General features: G+C 38.4%; 1 protein-coding gene across 1 annotated transcript in view; it reads right to left on the bottom strand.

The window, feature by feature from the left end:
* The window catches only part of RALGAPA1 (Ral GTPase activating protein catalytic subunit alpha 1), a gene marked incomplete in the record, with an annotated part of 246,933 nt that overhangs the window by 47,285 nt on the left and 181,917 nt on the right, over positions 1-17,731 (bottom strand). Inside the window, 4 exon segments of the mRNA XM_034768622.1 lie at positions 9,733-9,888; positions 11,733-11,856; positions 13,341-13,412; positions 15,397-16,258. Coding sequence (XP_034624513.1) covers positions 9,733-9,888; positions 11,733-11,856; positions 13,341-13,412; positions 15,397-16,258 — 1,214 coding nt within the window.

The following is a 17,731-nucleotide window of genomic DNA, read 5'->3' as shown; positions in this document are numbered from 1 at the left end:
GTTCCCCTGGGAGGGGAGACCTAGCATATGTATGGGTATTGCCAGGGGGCAGCACCCAGAGCAAGGGGCACCGGGGTCCTGGGTGGGACACGGGGGCCAGAGAAGAGGAAAGGCGGATCACTGGCTTGCAGAGGGCGCTCCAGAGGCTGGTGAGCTAATTCCCTGGACGACCAGCAGGAGGCGCCGCAGGGGTGAGTCCGGACCCTCTTACAGTGACCTACAAGCAATTGCCTAGAAGTGGATTAGAGGAGTTCTATTTGAACGAAGATTGTAAGAATGCCCTACCAAAGCTAGCATCTGATCTGGATTGCTTGTACCAGGCAATAGTGAATGGTAAATCATAGAATCATAGAAATGTAGGACTGGAAGGGACCTCGCTAGGTCATCTAGTCCAGACACCTCCACTAAGGTAGGACTAAGTATTATCTAGACCAGGGGTAGGCAACCTATGGCACGTGTGCCGAAGGCGGCAGGCAAGCTGATTTTCAGTGGCACTCACACTGCCCAGGTCCTGGGGGATCTGCATTTTAAATTTAATTTTAAATGAAGCTTCTTAAAAATTTTAAAAACCTTATTTACTTTACATACAATAGTTTACATACAATATATTATAGACTTATAGAAACAGACCTTCTAAAACTTAAAATGTATTATTGGCACGCAAAACCTTAAATTAGAGTGAATAAATGAAGACTCGGTACATCACTTCTGAAAGGTTGCCGACCCTTGATCTAGATCATCCCTGATAGCAGTTTGTCTACCGTGTTCTTAAAAAACCCCCAATGACTGAGATTCCACAACCTCCCTAGGCAATTTTTCTAGTGCTTAACTACCCTTACAGTTAGGAAGCAATGTCTGACATTGTTGCAATTTAAGCCTCATCACTCCTTGTCCTGTCCTCAGCAGTTAAGGAGAACAATTTATCACCTTTTCTTTTTAACAACCTTTTACGTATTTGAACACTATCATATCCCCTCCCCCCATCATCTCTTCTCCAGACTAAACAAACCCATTTTTTTTTTTTCAGTCTTTTCAATCCAATGCATGGATCAAGCTTCATGTTGCTGCCATACATCTCTCGGATATGGGGGATGTAAAGTGCAGAGGTCACTTTAGTTCTAGTGGAATGATTCCCCAATACATCCAGGGGAATTTTCTTAATCAAATGGTTAACAAGTCCTATTACAGTCAGACCCACCTAGTCTCTGTGGTGACATGGTTGTCCCTTAATCCTCTCAACAAATGCCATAAAGAGTAAAGGCATACACCTGAATGGCCTAGTCCTATGCAAATAAAAGGACAATGCTCTTACAACACTGAGCATATGGAATTTTATTTCATCTCGGAAAGAGAGCAGTTTATGGAAGAAAACGGGGAGATAATTGACTCATCGATGTGAAAATTGGAAACTACCTTAGGCAGAAAAGTTGGGTGAGGCCTCAGAGTGGCGCTGTCCTTGTGAAAGATCATATATGGGGGACCTGCCATGAAAGCCTAGATCTCTTCCATCTTCCTACCTGATATGATGGCTACCAGAAAAACTGTCTTCATTAACAGGTGGTAGAAAGAGCAGGTAGCATAGGCTCAAATGTGGACCCATCAAGTCCTGTTAAGGTCCCAGAAAGAAGAGGGTTTCTTGACTGGTGGGAAAGCATGAATTGAGGTCTCTTAGAAATGTCATCTTTGTGGGATGTGAGAAGACTGTGTGATCTTGGGCAGACAGATGATTATCACAGATTGCTGCCAGGTGCATGCTTATTGAGCTGAAGGACAATCCCAATTGCTTTAGTTAAAGTAGATAGTCCAATACTGATTAAATTAAAGCTTCAATGGTGAGTTGTTGCTGAAATGCCAAAATAGAAAACTGTTTGAAATCTGGTTGAAGGTTTTCTGCTTTCCAGCAAAATGTCTTGAATGGTAGCAGAACAGTTTCTCTGTGTATATCCATCCATTTAACATCCAGGCTGTCAAGTCTAGGGACACTGGGTCAAGGTGTAGGATCCAAGCACTATCCTGGGAAAACAGGTTGCGGCAGGACATATAGGTTACCTGTGTTCATAGTGACAGTCAGTTAATCTGAATACCAGAATTGTGTGGTCCATACCTGAACTATCATGATAATGTGATTGGCACCTTGTCTCAGCTTCCTGGAGCCCATGGTATATGAGAGGTGTCCATGAGGGAGCCCAGGGTTGGGCACTCTCTGGAATAGAACATGTAGAATTTGTTTTTCTAAAATATTGCAAATGAGTCCACATTTTGGAAACCCCCATCTATACATACCATATGATGGGGGCTAATTTAGCTACAACTAATCAGGAAAGAGATCTTGGAGTCATCGGGGATAGTTCTCTGAAGACGTCCACGCAGTGTGCAGCAGCAGTCAAAAAAGCAAACCGGATGTTAGGAATCATTCAAAAAGGGATAGAGAATAAGACCGAGAATATCTTATTGCCCTTATATAAATCCATGGTACACCCACATCTTGAATACTGCGTACCGATGTAGTCTCCTCATCTCAAAAAAGACATACTGGCATTAGAAAAGGTTCAGAGAAGGGCAACTAAAATGATTAGGGGTTTGGAATGGGTCCCATATGAAGAGAGATTAAAGAGGCTAGGACTTTTCAGCTTGGAAAAGAGGAGACTAAGGGGGGGATATGGCAGAGGTATATAAAATAATGAGTGGTGTGGAGAAAGTGAATAAGGAAAAGTTATTTACTTGTTCCCATAATATAAGAACTAGGGGTCACCAAATGAAATTAATGGGCAACAGGTTTAAAACAAATAAAAGGAAGTTCTTCTTCACACAGCGCACAGTCAACTTTGCCTGAGGAGTTCGTGAAGGCCAGGACTATAAGAGGGTTTAAAAAACTAGATAAATTCATGGAGGTTAAGTCCATTAATGGCTATTAGCCAGGATGGGTAAGGAATGGTGTCCCTAGCCTCTGTTTGTCAGAGGGTGAAGATGGATGGCAGGAGAGAGATCACTTGATCATTACCTGTTAGGTTCACTCACTCTGGGGCACCTGGCATTGGCTACTGTTGGTAGACAGGATACTGGGCTGAATGGACCTTTGGTCTGACCCAGTATGGCCATTCTTACGTTCTTATCACTTACATTCTTATCAGCTGAAACTCACTACCAAATACCAATGAGCCCCTTGTTCTCGTGCACTGGGATGCTGTTAGGTCACAAGGTAGTTGCGAAAAGATGTCTTGGAAGTGGATCCCAATTGTTCCAACCAAATTCTCGATAAGCGAGTCAAAACGGGATCTTGCCTGGTGCCTTAGATTGTGGGGCAAGCCAAGGACAAGGCAGATGGTCACCTCAAGTGAAATCATTAACTTCCTTAGGGTCTCCGAGGACCATTTCTGTGTCTAATATTGAGACAGTAGTCTCTGTCTTAAAATGATTTTTTGCCTTTGATGTTTCCTCTTTGGGGCTGTGACATATAGCCCTAAGAACCTTATGAATGCCCTCGAGTCTTTTAGTATATGGAGTGCTTCATCCATGCCACTATTCAAGAGCTCACTGCCTTCAAATGGTGGTCTCCTATAATGGCTTGGACCTCCCTCCAAGACTGCTGCAATCTTCTCATTGCCGCAGCAATGTCCATTGTCCTGTCTGCAGCATCTGATGCATCAAGTGTAGCCTCTAACACTGTTCAGGCTGTGAGTTGGCCCTCATGAGGGATTTCAGTTCTTCATTCTGGTCCTTCAGTGGCCTCTCTATGAAGTTAGAAAGTCTGCCCAAAGCAGGACATTGTATTTCAAAAGCAATGATAATTTGCTACTTTTATTTGCAGACTTGCTGAGAAATATATTTTCCTCCCAAAGAGATCTAATTTCTTTGGTTTGTTCTCCCAAGAAGTAGATTTGGGTTGCTCTGGTTGCTATGATTCTTCTTGAGTTGCTTGAACCATGAAAATATTGGGGGGGAAAAGATGTTGACAGAAATATTCGTCTGGTGCAGATACAGAGTCCTCAAGTGACCGAAGTCAAAGTCTCAGTTGGTGTCAAGGATGTGGGCAGTATTGTAGTGATGGGTCTTGGTACAGAAGTATTCAGTGCCATGGTTCTCAGTGCAGAGGCAGACAGTACCAAAGTACTCTGTGCTAGGAGATTTGGTGTCATGGTCAGTGACTTGCTGATGGTACTGGAGGCAGTATGGTTCTTGGCGTGGGAAAGACCACTGGAGCTGGCTTGGGTTTCGATGCAGGCACACAGAGATAGGACACCATTTCTTTAGGTATTTAGAAGAGTAAGCCTTAGGGAAGGCTTTCCATCCCCCATTTAGGTGCCTGTCCTGATTCCCCAGAGCGATGTCCTTACAGACCCTTTCTGAAGACGTCACCAATGCCACTGATGAATGGGGCTTATGAGGTTTCACAGGAGCCTGGGGTGGTGTCTTGGCTCACCAGGACATTCAGTGCATGGGATGCGCCTGGTACCTAGAGCTTCTTGGAAGGTCTGCTGGGGTCCAGTGGAGCTTGCATGGACACTTCCAGGCGGAAGAGTTTCAGTTTTGCCTTTCTTGCAGCAGTTTAACACACACAAAGGACACAAGGCACAGTCAACCTGTAGAACTCATTGCGAGGGAATATTGTGAAGGCAAAAGAATTAGATAAGTTCTTGGAGAATAGGTCCATGAATGGCTATTAGCCAAGATGGTCAGGGATGCAATGCCATGCTCTGGGTATCTTAGCCATTGCCTGCCAGAAGCTGGGAATGGACGACAGGGGATGGATCAATCGATAATTGCCCTGTTTTGTTCATTCCTTCTGAAACACCTGGCATTGGCCGCTGTTGGAAGACAGTATACTGGGGTAGATGGACCACTGGGGTCTGACCCAGTATGCCCATTCTTATGTTCTTCTGATTTTTGAATCCTCTTGGAGAAGGACTTGTAAACTGGGCAGTGCTCCAAAGCACAACTTTCTTTCAGGCAGTATGGGCATTGGGAGTGTCCATCATTCACCAACATTGCTGCTTCAGAGGAGAGGCAAATCTTGAACCCCTGCAACTTGAAGTCAAACATTTTACATTCTTGTAGGGAGTAGGCCCTTGTACAAGGGAAAGGAAACCTATCACTACTCTGAATAAACCTAAAGTTTTGGAGGGTTTTTTTTTTAAGCCAGTAGGCAAAGAAAATTTATCTAAGTTAACTAACTACAGAAATGAACCAGCTCAGAGCAAGGGATGTGGACTTTACAAGGTTTTGTCTTGCTGCCATAGGTGGTAAGAAGAAAATTAGTGAGTTGTGGCTTCCCCAGCCTTTATACTCTCTGCTATAGGGAGTGAGAGGGTGCCCAGGGTGCATGTGTGGCCCCAACAGACACAGCTATTTAAAATAATCCAATCTTCTGTGCCTAGGATGCAAATGCACCTAGAGTGGAATCCATGTGGACAATCCCTCAAAGATTAGATTTATAAATTGTCATGGCATAATTGAAGTCAATGGAGTTATGAAAATTTACACCAGATGAGTGATGTGGCCCTTTGTGCCTCAGTTCCCCACTTGAAAATTGGGGTAATAACGCTTCCCGCCCCCATACTTTGTCTTGCCCATTTAGATCGTAAGCTCTTCAGGACGGAGACTGTCTCTTATGTGCATGAACAGTGGCTAGCATAATGGAACCCCAATCTGAGTTGGGGATTAAAGGCACCACCATATACAAATGATTAAACAATAGAAAGATATGCTGTAGCTGAAATGGATAAATTATGCTTTGAACCTCTTCTTCATTGTTAAAAATAAGTAAAAATACTCAACAATTTGGAAAAGCCAAGTTATCTGCAATTTTAAATCAAAATACTTAAATATTCTTACTATATAGCCATCACCATGTGTCAGCTTTCCTAATATGTTTATGTTAACTGAATACAAAAGAAATGTGAAATAAATATAACCAGGAGGGATGATCAAATCTAATTTTGATACATTAGCGTCATATGCTGTACATGTTACAATACCAGCCAGACTTAATACTAAGCTGCAGGCTACACTGAGATTTCCAAATGGCAGATTGTTCTAAGTGATACCAAGTATAATTGAAGTAATAAACGATAGAAAAAGCAAAGCACACTGTCAGGAAAAATTTAAGTATTTACTTTTTAAAATTAAATGAGTTAGGTTTGGAAAGGCAAGACAACTGAAATAATGCAGGGCTCAATTTACAGAAAATTCCTTTTATTTATCTCTTGCATTAACCCTTGAACTCTTGCCAAAATTATTTGTAATTTCTAGTACCCACTTATCTAAAGAAGGAAAGGGGAAAAAAACTATTTCCTTTTATAATGAAAGCTAGTCTTCAAATTTTATTTTGTTTTCTTCAAAAATAAAGTTCACTAGAGAAGTACAGAAGGAACACAACAGCAGAAAAATTTAAGAAGCAGCTTCTTATTGCAGCTACTTTTGGCAAAGTTACATGTATTCAGCGTCTATCTAAGGCACCTTCAAATATTTGGTTAAGTTCTTCATAAAATGTTGTTTTAACACATTAATTTTTTTTACTCCTGTAAAATAATAATGGATGCTATTAATTGCAATTTTATAAAAATACTAGTATTGCACTAATGGCCATGCTTTATGGCCTTATGCCTTTAATCACCCAGTTTGTATTAAAATCAAAGCAAAACAATTAGCTATGAATTATAGGTCTATAATTCTTTTGAAGGTCTTTGACAATGTTAAACTAAGCTTGAGTCATTTATATAGTCACCAAAAGTTTCAGCTGGATTAACAGGCTAATAATTAGAAAATGACCTTTTTTGTTTTAACACCATATGTATAATATATTAATTAAGACACTTTCACAACCTCCCACTCCAAATTTCACTCAAAGTGCTAGCAGTAGCTAGACAGGGGGTAAGCTGCATGGGCGAATCTGTGATATCACTCCCATTGTGACTTGTGAGATTTTAGAATTCTATCTTAAATTTTGACACTTTCATTATGTTACTTTTGTAACTGTATTTAAAATAATAATTTCTATTTTGACATATCCTTTCACTTAGAAAAATTCAAAGATGAAGGATAAATTTTAATCCGATCTCAGAACTCCAAAACACTCCCTTCTCTTCCTTTTCAATTCATCTTCTTTTCTGCTCTCTGTTATCTCTTGACTCCAGTGTTTCTGAGATATCCAAGATACTTAAAATTTTATTTACTATTCAGAAAGATTGATAGAAAATAAGTTTTAAATTGGCCTGGCATCTGAAGCACTAGAATCTTGATGCTGCAGTGGTTGGGCTGGCAGGAAGAAGTTTTATTTTAATTAAATTTAATTTCCATTTATAAGATGAACCTATCTTCTACCTCTAGGCACATTACAATATAGAAACCAGCAACAATTCTTCAGCCAACCAAAGTACAATAAATAACACTTAAAAACATGGCTAAACACATTCAAAATCCTCAGTGACAGTTCAAGATCCCAGGTCTTCTTCCACACAATTAGAGTATGTCTATGCTGTAAAAACAAAACAAAAAACCCCACAGCCTGGGTTAACTGACTTGGGCTCAGTAGCAGCGTAGACATCCCTGGTCGGACTGGAGTTTGGGCTCTGAAACCCAGCAACAGGGATGGGTCTCAGACTGTGCAGAAAGGTCTACACTTCTATTTTTAGCCCTATAGTGCAAGCCTGAGTCGATTGACCAGGGCTCTGAGATATGTTGCTGCAGGGTTTTGTTTTTTTTCCCAGTGTAGACATACCCTTTTTTATCTTCCTTCATTTCCTCCCCCTATATCACCTTTTCTGTGACCTCAGTAGCAACAAGTTATATAAATGTGAAATAAAAATAATCTTCTGTTGTAAAAGGTCACATGCTGCACACTGTATCTAGCACATCTTAAGAATAATATGTTGATTACTACTATGTGTACTGCTGAAGTGTACATATAGGTTATAAAGGTTCCAACTGGAATCAGAGGCATTGTACAAAACACATGATACATTCTCTACCCTGAAGAGTTTAAAATCTAAATAGATAGACAGAAGATGGGAGGGGAAATAGAGGCATAGAGAGGTAAAGTGATAAGACCAAAAAGTTACACAGCAGGTCAGTGGCTGAGTTAGGAATGGAATACAGGTCTCCTGACTCACAGTGTAGTACCCTATTAATTAAGACCATACTGCCTCTCAGAATAGTCTAAATCATTGAAGAATGTGATTACGGATGAAAGCGGAAAGAAATGGGGTTTAGGAAAGAATGTCAAACTAACTGAGAAAATGGTGACTGATTTGTACTTTTAAAAAAATTACATCACCAAAGGACTGGACCAGCTCTGAAATGTGGCTAAAGGTATTAGCTATGTGGAAAGGGTTGAATTCTCTTGAAAACAGATATAGGATTCAGGCAGCACTTTCTGCTGAAACCTGTAACATGTTTTTTTGGTTTTTTAGTTATTTAACGAATAATGGAAATAATTTTAATTATGTTTTCCTCACATTGCTTTTTAATCACTCTAATCCAAAAAGGTTATTGATACATATTTCTGTATGCAAAGTTCAGTGGTTTCTTCAAAAGGGCAGAGAAAGGAATCATATTATTACTTTAGTTATACTCTTATTAAAAAGTTATGTTGATTTTACTCTTAAGATATTTTAATAATTTGTTTAGAAACCTAAATAATTCACTGACTGCACTTTATGAAATAAGAGTAGAGTAGGAAGTACCCATCTTAGGTATGGAAGAAAAATATTTTAATCGTTTAAAAAAATGTATAATGCCACTTTTAGCATTAAAAGTCAGTTTATAACAATGATAATAAAAAGATATAAATTATTTTCTTCAAGTTGAACAAAAAGAACAAAAAAAAGTCATTAATAATTGAAGTTTGCCAGAGGCATGGCTATTTCTTTCTTTACTGTCGACTATCTAATTTAATTACAAGTATTAAACTCCATGCTGAGGTCAACCAGCCTCACTTCCTCCAATATTACACTTCAACCAGTGCTCATTAATGTGTCTACTGAATGGATTAGCACATCTGAAGATATATGTACAGAGGATGGGGGGACAGTCTAATGATAGCCAATTGTTCATTTGTAATAGGACACATGTTCGAGGCCTCAACTTATCATCACTAATATGGAATTTATTAAATTCTAAAGAAAAAATACCAATACAGAAAGCCATTTTTCCCTTAAGGTGAATATAAGAGAGCAGACTTCTGCTGAACATTTGTGTCATCACCAAAGCAATACAACTAAATTCACTAAATGTTGTCAAGTTCCTAACATTTTGATTTTCTTTTAAAGGCAAATGTTCTATGAACACGCTTGGCTGCAAGACTTGCAGAATAACTGAAACATTCATCTTTGAACCATGTATTCATCAGCTATTTCGAGACGTTAACAGTTCACATCCAGAAGTCTCAAAGGACTAGAACATGTCATTCAGATTTGGAGCTTTTTCTTCCACACAGACTTTTAACTCTGTTCCTTTTCCTCTCCTTACCTCACCATTCCTGTGACCTCAGCAGCAATAAGATGTACAAATGTGACAAAACTCATCTTCTGTGGCAAACTAATTGGTTGGTAGAAAGTAATTTAACAACACTATAGTCTACCCGCCCCAACCAGCTTTAATAATATATAAACTGTTAGAGGAACAAGCACTGTATTATTTTTAGAAAAAAAATATTAATTATTTTTAAGGAATGATTTCCTAAAATCCCTTGATATACTGTTACCTAAGGGAAATGCTGTATTAAAAACCACCTACCTTTTTTGTTAAAGAGTCATCTGAATCAGAAGGCATTCTTGTTGACACATGAAACATTACTTCCACTGTAGAGGTAGCAAAATATGGAGTGGTCAATCCAGTGCTTTTGTTTTTTTGCAGTCCTCCCATAAAACCACAATGGTTTGTGAGATTCACCTAAGATCAAAGCCCATGTAACGTTAGGGGAAAAAAAGTAATATCTGGTGGTAAAATACTTTTCAGAGAAAGCCTTTTCAATCATCATATACATTTAAAAAACCCGTAATTCTGTTCTGATGCTGATCCTTTTGTACTATTAAGTTTATCTAAAGGAGCAGAGGCTCACTAATTAAAAGGATTTAATTAGAAAAGAAACTAACTGCAGTGAAGGAACATCTATATTTATTGGTACAAGAGGGTATAACAATCTCAGAGACTGGTGGGAGGTAAAGGTTAAAGGGAAAAAAGTAAGAGTGGAAACAGTGGCATCTTGACACTCTCCTGAGAGCCAGTACTAGCAGTTGCTTTTCTTCTCCTCAGAAGACATGGGGAACTACCACATAAAGAACCATGATGATTGTTCTGGCTTTCCAACAGGAAGGAAGGGCAACTGCTATAGTTCTGCTGGCCCCATCACAAACACAGATATTGCTGTCCCATGTTTTTTCCCATTCCTGAACACTGAGGAGGAAAGCCAGAAGTAATCCGCATTATAAATTTAAATTAAATGCCTTTTAAAATTGAGATTACTTTCCTTAACAGCATATTAAATGTTTTAGCCTCTTGGCATGAAATTCTGGATTTTTTTGTTGGTATAATAGCAAATACATTATTGGCTAGTGTGAGATTAAATATGTTTGAATCGGTTTGATTTAACTTTGTAAAAATGTTGCTGCAGAACTGAAATAATACATAACACTTTATCAGGTTTACAAAACTTCTTTAATTGTAAAAAAGTCTGTTTCCATCACATTTAAGACTTACCATCATATTTGCAAATTTTCAGTTATGTCTTTGAATTTCACAATTTTCCATTCTCACAAAGTGAAAACTGATGCTTTCTGACAAGAAAAATTCCCTACACTTAGAATGTGTGTGGAAAGTCACTAGGCAAGCCAAAATTTGCCAGCTTTGCTCAAAGCTTTTTCACAGCTCAAGTCAGGAGCTGATATATTGCCTTGGAATTAACGTACAAATTGAAAAAGCAAGCTTTAGTCATTTAAGCTACTACCATTTATTGATCTTTAAGGAAACGATTAAATATTAATTTCAGGTGGCACTTCCAAGAGAGCCAGAAGCAGTGATGATTCCTGCACTTCCGTTGGACAGGTCTGTACCTAAAGCGTCCTCTTATTGATGGTAGTGGCGGTCTGTCTTGAGCAGCCAGAATGGGATGGTGATTAGTGTAGCAAAGAGAATTTGGACCAGGGGAGAGTCAATAGAATAGAACTATATTTAACTAATGCTCTAATGGTGGCAGTGGTACTTATATGATTATGCCACACAATCCATTTCTTGGTGAAAGAGATAAAGTTATATGTGTGTCTCTCGCTCTTTAGAGGTAGGGAGAAGAGGATGAGAGAAGCAGCATGCCATTATTTCTCCAACTCCCAAATCTGAGCAATGTGCAGAACCTTAAATGGATTTAACACCTTTCAGGCCTACACAACAATACAGACATAGTTTATTTAGTGTATACAAGTCAGGAACAGGGTGGCTTATTGCACACTGTTGAACAGCCTCCGATTATGTAGAAGCTTCCACAGGTTCACCTTTCAAAGCCAGTAAAGCTCTGCTGTCTCAACAGTTCATTTATATAGCATCACTGACATAAGTATAACCAGAATTTCAATCTTAGTGTCCTATTTTCAGAATAAGATGTTTGGGTAATTGTGAGCAGTAATAAGGAATAATAGAGATGGAAGAGTAGAGAGAAAAAACAATCAGCCTCCCATTTTATATTTGTTTTCTACAATCTAACACAAAACTCAGAAGATATAAATAAAACTTAAAACAGATACCTCCCAACCAAGGCCTGCTACAAAATCTTCATAGGCTTGGCTTCCTCCAGTGTTAGTGAGGATGGAGTGTTTATCTTCTTGTCCCTCAGCAACATAAAATACTGCAATCTTGTGTGTCTCTCGGCTGTAAAACATAGGATTGTCATTGGATTGTCACTGAGTAAGAGTTCACTTTCAAGTCTTAACACAGAGACAGAAAATGCAAACACTACACACAGATCATAGCTGTCAGTATCAAAAAGGCAATGAAAGTGCAGTACAATTAAAAAAAGTCTCTTTCTGTTCTTTGCCATCTTCTAATCCTCTTTTCTATTCCTTTGCCTTCTCTTTTACAGTTTGCCAATAGGAACTTTCACGTGTGAAGGATTAATTCAGCATAGTGGTACATCGGCTGAAATTAGCAGCAACAAATGGTATAATAATGTATTCAGAAAGTTGAGTAAGATATTTACAGCTGAAGACATGAAATAAGCAAAACCTATGATTTGGGCATTATTTTACATTATGAAGAAGACCCTTCATTATCATTAATAGTGATAATCCTTGTGAATGATAAATGTGTCTCAGGAAGATGAATTTAATATCCTTAAGTAGCAAGGTAATTTCTTGTGTCCCTGGATTGCTGATTGGTGGATATAGAGTCGAGCAACTTAACACAGTTTCCCACAACTGTCCTACTAATTCTGAATTTATTAATGCTATAGCTGTTGACACAGTCATGTGATCCTTGGAGGACAACTGACAAAATGCAGAGTAGCCAGTAAATTCCTTGGCCCATTCTTTAATGCATTTAATACTGTCTTTCATATTCAAAAATACCCTCCCAATAAAGGGAAAGAGCACTCAGCAAAATTTAAGATTTTTAAAAACTAAACACATCTCCAAAACTTTCACTTTTCTTGAAGCTAACCTACGATGGGAATAAACACTGAGATCTCAACAACAATGCCACTTATGTACTAGATGATATTTCTCTAACATCCACTACTGAGAGCCTACATACAATGTACTTAAATGCCTTCAGATGCTACTTTGGTGTCCATTCATAAAAGATTTAATAAAACATCTTAAAAGAGAAACTACAAGCCTGAAAAAGTGGCTTGCAGTGGACAGTGACTCAAACCTTTGCTGGTCACTAGTTCATCCTGAAATAGCTTTAGCTTTCCATGAGAACCTCAACTCTAATCACTTTCATTCCTCCTCAAATACCGATGGCTTTGACAGCTATAAAATTAGTTTCAAAGCGATTGGAACTGAATTTTAGAATGTATCCCTTTTATTAGATATGCAAGTACAACATGGGCATTATAGCACATGTTTTGCATAATTTTCATGGAACACAGAAAAAATCGTATTTGACAGATGAATTACTTGTTTTGGGGATGGGGGTTTATTTTCTTTCAGGATAATCTATTAATTATTCATTTCATTTTAGTTTCACTTAATTTTTAGCACGTACTGCTTCCAAAATTTAGTGAACATGAATCACTTATTGGAACATAAATTAGTCTCCAGTTCCATATAAACAATAGTTGTACAAACTCACTTTGAAAAATAAAAATGATTAAATTAGTTAGAGTATTAGGCAATTTTTAAAACGTAACTTACCATTGTCTTGAGTCCAAATTTCTAAGTTCTCGAAGTAACTTTTCATTTTTTTTCAGGAGATGAAAGCTCCTTCTAAACAGAGAAAAATTAATAACATTTTTGTTACCTGTCCAGTAATGGCCATAGGAAAATACAAGAACATATTTCAGTTCCAGTCATGCAATCACCCACAATTTTCTTGCCTTCTCAAATTTCCTTTAAAAATAAGTTATACACATTGTCAATTTTATGTCAGAAGGTCTTCTGCACCCTTCTTAAAGTCTTCAGCATAACTCTACGTATGCCCACTTTCCTCACTCAACCTAGTGACTTCAGCTGTCTGCAGAAGACTGGACAGGACTCCCTTTGGAGCCCATATTATTTACTACGTAGTAGGCCTGAGGACAGCTGCTTAGTGACACATGACAGATTCATAGATCTCAAGCCAGAAGGGGCCATTTGTGACCATCTAGCCTGACTTCCTGTATAACACAGGCCATAGAACTTACACTCTAGGAATTATTTTGGGTATCTTGTAGAAAACCATCCAAACTTGATTTAAAAATTGTTAGTGATAGAGACCCTTCATGACCCTTGGAAAATTGTTCCAATGGTTAACTAGTTTAAAATTTACACCAAATTCCAGTCCAGTTTGTCAAGCTTCAACTACCAGCATTGGCTCGTGTTGTATTTCCCTCTGCTGGATTGAAGAACCCATAACAAAATATTTGTTCCCTATATAGATACTTATAGACTATATCCAAGTCAACCCTTAAGTTTCTCTTTGTAAAATAGATTGAGTCTATCACTATAAAGCAGGTTTCCCCATAATCTACCAGCCCAGAGAGTGCATTAAAAACTGAACTCTACATTCCTGAATTGCAGAGCAAGACAGAGTACATCGGCCCATCTCGTCATCTGTAATGCTTTTTGTTTTTTTAAGAAACAGTTACGTTACAGCAAAATAACCACTATCCAATGTTTAAACCTACTTAAGATACTCATAAAATATACTGAAGTGAGATGGGGAGCGTTACCCATTGGAAAACAGGCTGCTTTGGCAAACTAAAGGCCCATTAAGTATTAAGAATGGTTGCAACCCATTTGCTACCAAAGTTCTTTGTGATCAAAATGTTTCACTCATATGACTGCAATATTATTTTACTGATCCAGACTTATTCTAGGTCTATAGAATATCCATTTTCCCTTCACAGTAGGTAAGTATTTTGATTCAGCATTTCACTCAACAGAGAGAGTGATTTTAGAAAGGCCCTTACATTCTGGGATATGAATTCTATATTTTAAAAAAACAAAACAAAACAAAAAAACGGTACGGTCAACACAAAAAGTACCTCTCTTTCTCACTGAATTTTTTTTACCTCCTATTGTTATTTGCAACATTCAAGATTATGCAAACTGAAAAAATGTGAGGAAAACAACCTCTCTCCTTTTCAGATTTACATTTGTGCACTTTTCTAGGGAGACGACACATGCATCCTCTTTCCTCAGGCAGGACAAAAGGGTGTTTACCAGTAACACAGCAACAACAAACTTGCTGCTATTCCAGAGTTTGGGTCTGGTAGGGCTAGGTGTCTTGTCTTCCCCATACCCCTACAGAAGCTTGGAAGGAGAGCAGAGAGGTGGGAGCAAGGGTGTCTTTCTCCACCAATCTAAGGTTTCTTAATGGAGCTACTGAGGAGAGCAGAGTAGGGAGAGAGGGTATTCTCCCACCAATAGTATCCCTGCACTGAGCTGGAAAGGAGGTCATCTGTCTTCAATCTCCCTGTCTGCATGGATCTTGGGGAGAAACAAGATCAGTAGGCTGTTCCCTCCTCTTCCCAGTCTCTCCATACAGTGGGATGAAAGTAATAAAACAACCTTCCTCCTCCTCAGTAGACGCCCACTCCCCCATCTCAAAAATTCTGCTATCAGTTGGCCAAAGGCATTCTTGGCCTAACCAGTTCTACTGCCTAAAGTTAGGAGGATTAATAAAATGATGGAGAGTTACATAATTGTTACCAAACACTGTACTTTTAAACCAATAGTAATTTGTGTTAAAAAACAGGGGTTTTTTTACCTTTTATCCCATGAATTCATTCCCAATATACTGAGAAGTAATCTGCAATAGTAAAATGCCGATTGGGGCTTTTGTGAAGTTGGCTCATCCTGTTCCACAGCCTTCATATTTAAGTCACTGAAGTGTTTTTCAACAAATTCTCTCTCTTCTGTGTGTTGTTTAAGGATAGCATTGATGACATCATTTTCCTGTTTCTCAGAGATGCAGATAGGTTGAGGAGCAGGTATGTTCAGTGAGACGCCTGCTCTCTGTAAGCATTCAGGACTAGTGACACCTAAATAATGTAACAGTTCATCAAGAGCATCTTCTTCTTCCCTAATTGTATCCCACGTTGGCACAGTTTCTCTAAATTTCCTTTTTACCTGAAGTGCAATTCCATCCCTTACAGATACATCCTCTACATGCTCAGATGATGGGGCATCTTCAGGTTTCTCTTGCTGAAATACAGAAAGTGCCAAAAAAGTATGTTCTGATAATCCACATAAAGATGATGGTCCATACAAAATGGCAGAATCCCATGAGTATTTACCAGACAGATCACGCACTATAATTCTGACATTTGAATTAGCAGATGCAAGTCCAGCAGACAATCCTCCTCCAGGCATATTCTCTTCTGCTTGGATTTGTATACAAGAGACTAAAGTAGTGTTGTTTAACACAAAGAACTGGAGGTTTGGGCTCTCAAAAAGTTCAGGAGAAAGCTCAGGACTTTCACTGTAAGGATTGTCATTGTTCTCACAAACTTGACTGGTTAGCATAGCAGGGCCTCCACTCATCGGATAGTGGCCTAAGTGGTTCACCAGATGTGTTATCACAGTACGAGCAGCAACAGAGATTAAGCCTTGTTGCATGTGAGTTTTCACTGTAAAACAAAAAACATTGTATTTAAAAATTAAATTTTGGGGAAGCAACAGGGAGATTTAAACATTTATTTTGGATTTTTATTGCTTAGATTTTTCAACAAAGAATGAGCTTTATGAGACTAGGACACACCTAAAAAACCCAGGGAAAAATATAGATTTCCAGGAACTTTAGTTCTAAGTGTGAAGAAAAAAGTAAAATAATCACACCGTTACACAAAGAATAAACATTCTATAATTGTAGAGCTTAGCCCATATTCTCACCATAGCTTTTATGTAGAGCATGGGTCCACTTAGATATACAATAGTGATTCTTAAATTATTGAAAATAGATCTTAAGTTGCTGCTGAACTAGAAGCTATTGCATGATAATCAGCCCAACATCCCAAGCAACAGATTTTTATATTTTGGCACAGTAGTACTCTGATGAGGAAAAATACAGCTATAAGTGTGCGCAAAAAAAAAAATCTAATCATCCTAATTGCCCAACGGAGTATTCAGCTCCAGGTTAAATTAAGAATGACAGTGGATCATTTGAAAACATTGATCAAAGCCCAGGCTATTTATATACAGCAAACTCTAACAGTAACAAAACAGAAAATAAAAATCTCACATTGAAACTGAAAAAATATGTACATATGAAAAATTTCTGAGAAAATCAGCAGGGTAAAGAGGTAAATTAATCTTGTCAATTTTGTCTAAGCTTCATCTTGCTAAAGGTACCGGAGAAAAATGGGACTTCTATTCTTTCTTTGCCAAAGATTTTCCACTCTTCTGGAAATTATATTAATTTGTAACAAAGGTTTCATAATTTTTATAATAAGCTAAACAAGCCTAAGAATTATTTTTTTAAACCACACTCTGGGCTGGATTCTCTGGTCCATTCAGTCCACTTTGTGATACTCATACAGTGCAAAGTGGCCTTAAACCAGTTGAAGATAACTGGTGGAGAATTCTTCCTGCACATGGGAGCTCTCCACTGGTACTACTAACCCCTTTCCTCTTTCCCCACCCCCTCTACAGTGTAAATGAAAGGAGAGGGTATATTGGGGACGGAGCACAGGGAATGTGCCAGAGCAGAGCTTCGTTCAGCCGCAGTTTGCACCAGAGGGGCTGAGTAGTCCTGAATATGCAAGTCATAACGGGGCTCCCTGCAGATCTTCCTCTTAGACAGAGAAAAGAAACAAGGCCCCATTTCTCAGAATTAGGTAGTCTATACATGATTGTAAAATATTACTAGAAAGTGTGGGTTTCCTTGGATTTTTAGGAGAAATGTATTGGACTGCCTCTTTCCTTTCTAGCCTCTTCCTCTTTCCATGCAAAATTTAAGAGAACATACTCAATGTCCAGTTTACGGGATAAACTGGAGTAAATCAAACCATTTCCTTTATACTATATAAGTTACAGTAATTTTTATGCTAAGCAATAAATATTGCTTAATATACATAAAACAGTTTAAGGCACAAGGTTTCTTG

Source organism: Trachemys scripta, chromosome 4, assembly GCF_013100865.1.
Source record: "Trachemys scripta elegans isolate TJP31775 chromosome 4, CAS_Tse_1.0, whole genome shotgun sequence".
In the NCBI taxonomy this organism is placed as follows: domain Eukaryota; kingdom Metazoa; phylum Chordata; order Testudines; family Emydidae; genus Trachemys; species Trachemys scripta.
This window is presented reverse-complemented; position numbering and strand designations above follow the sequence as displayed.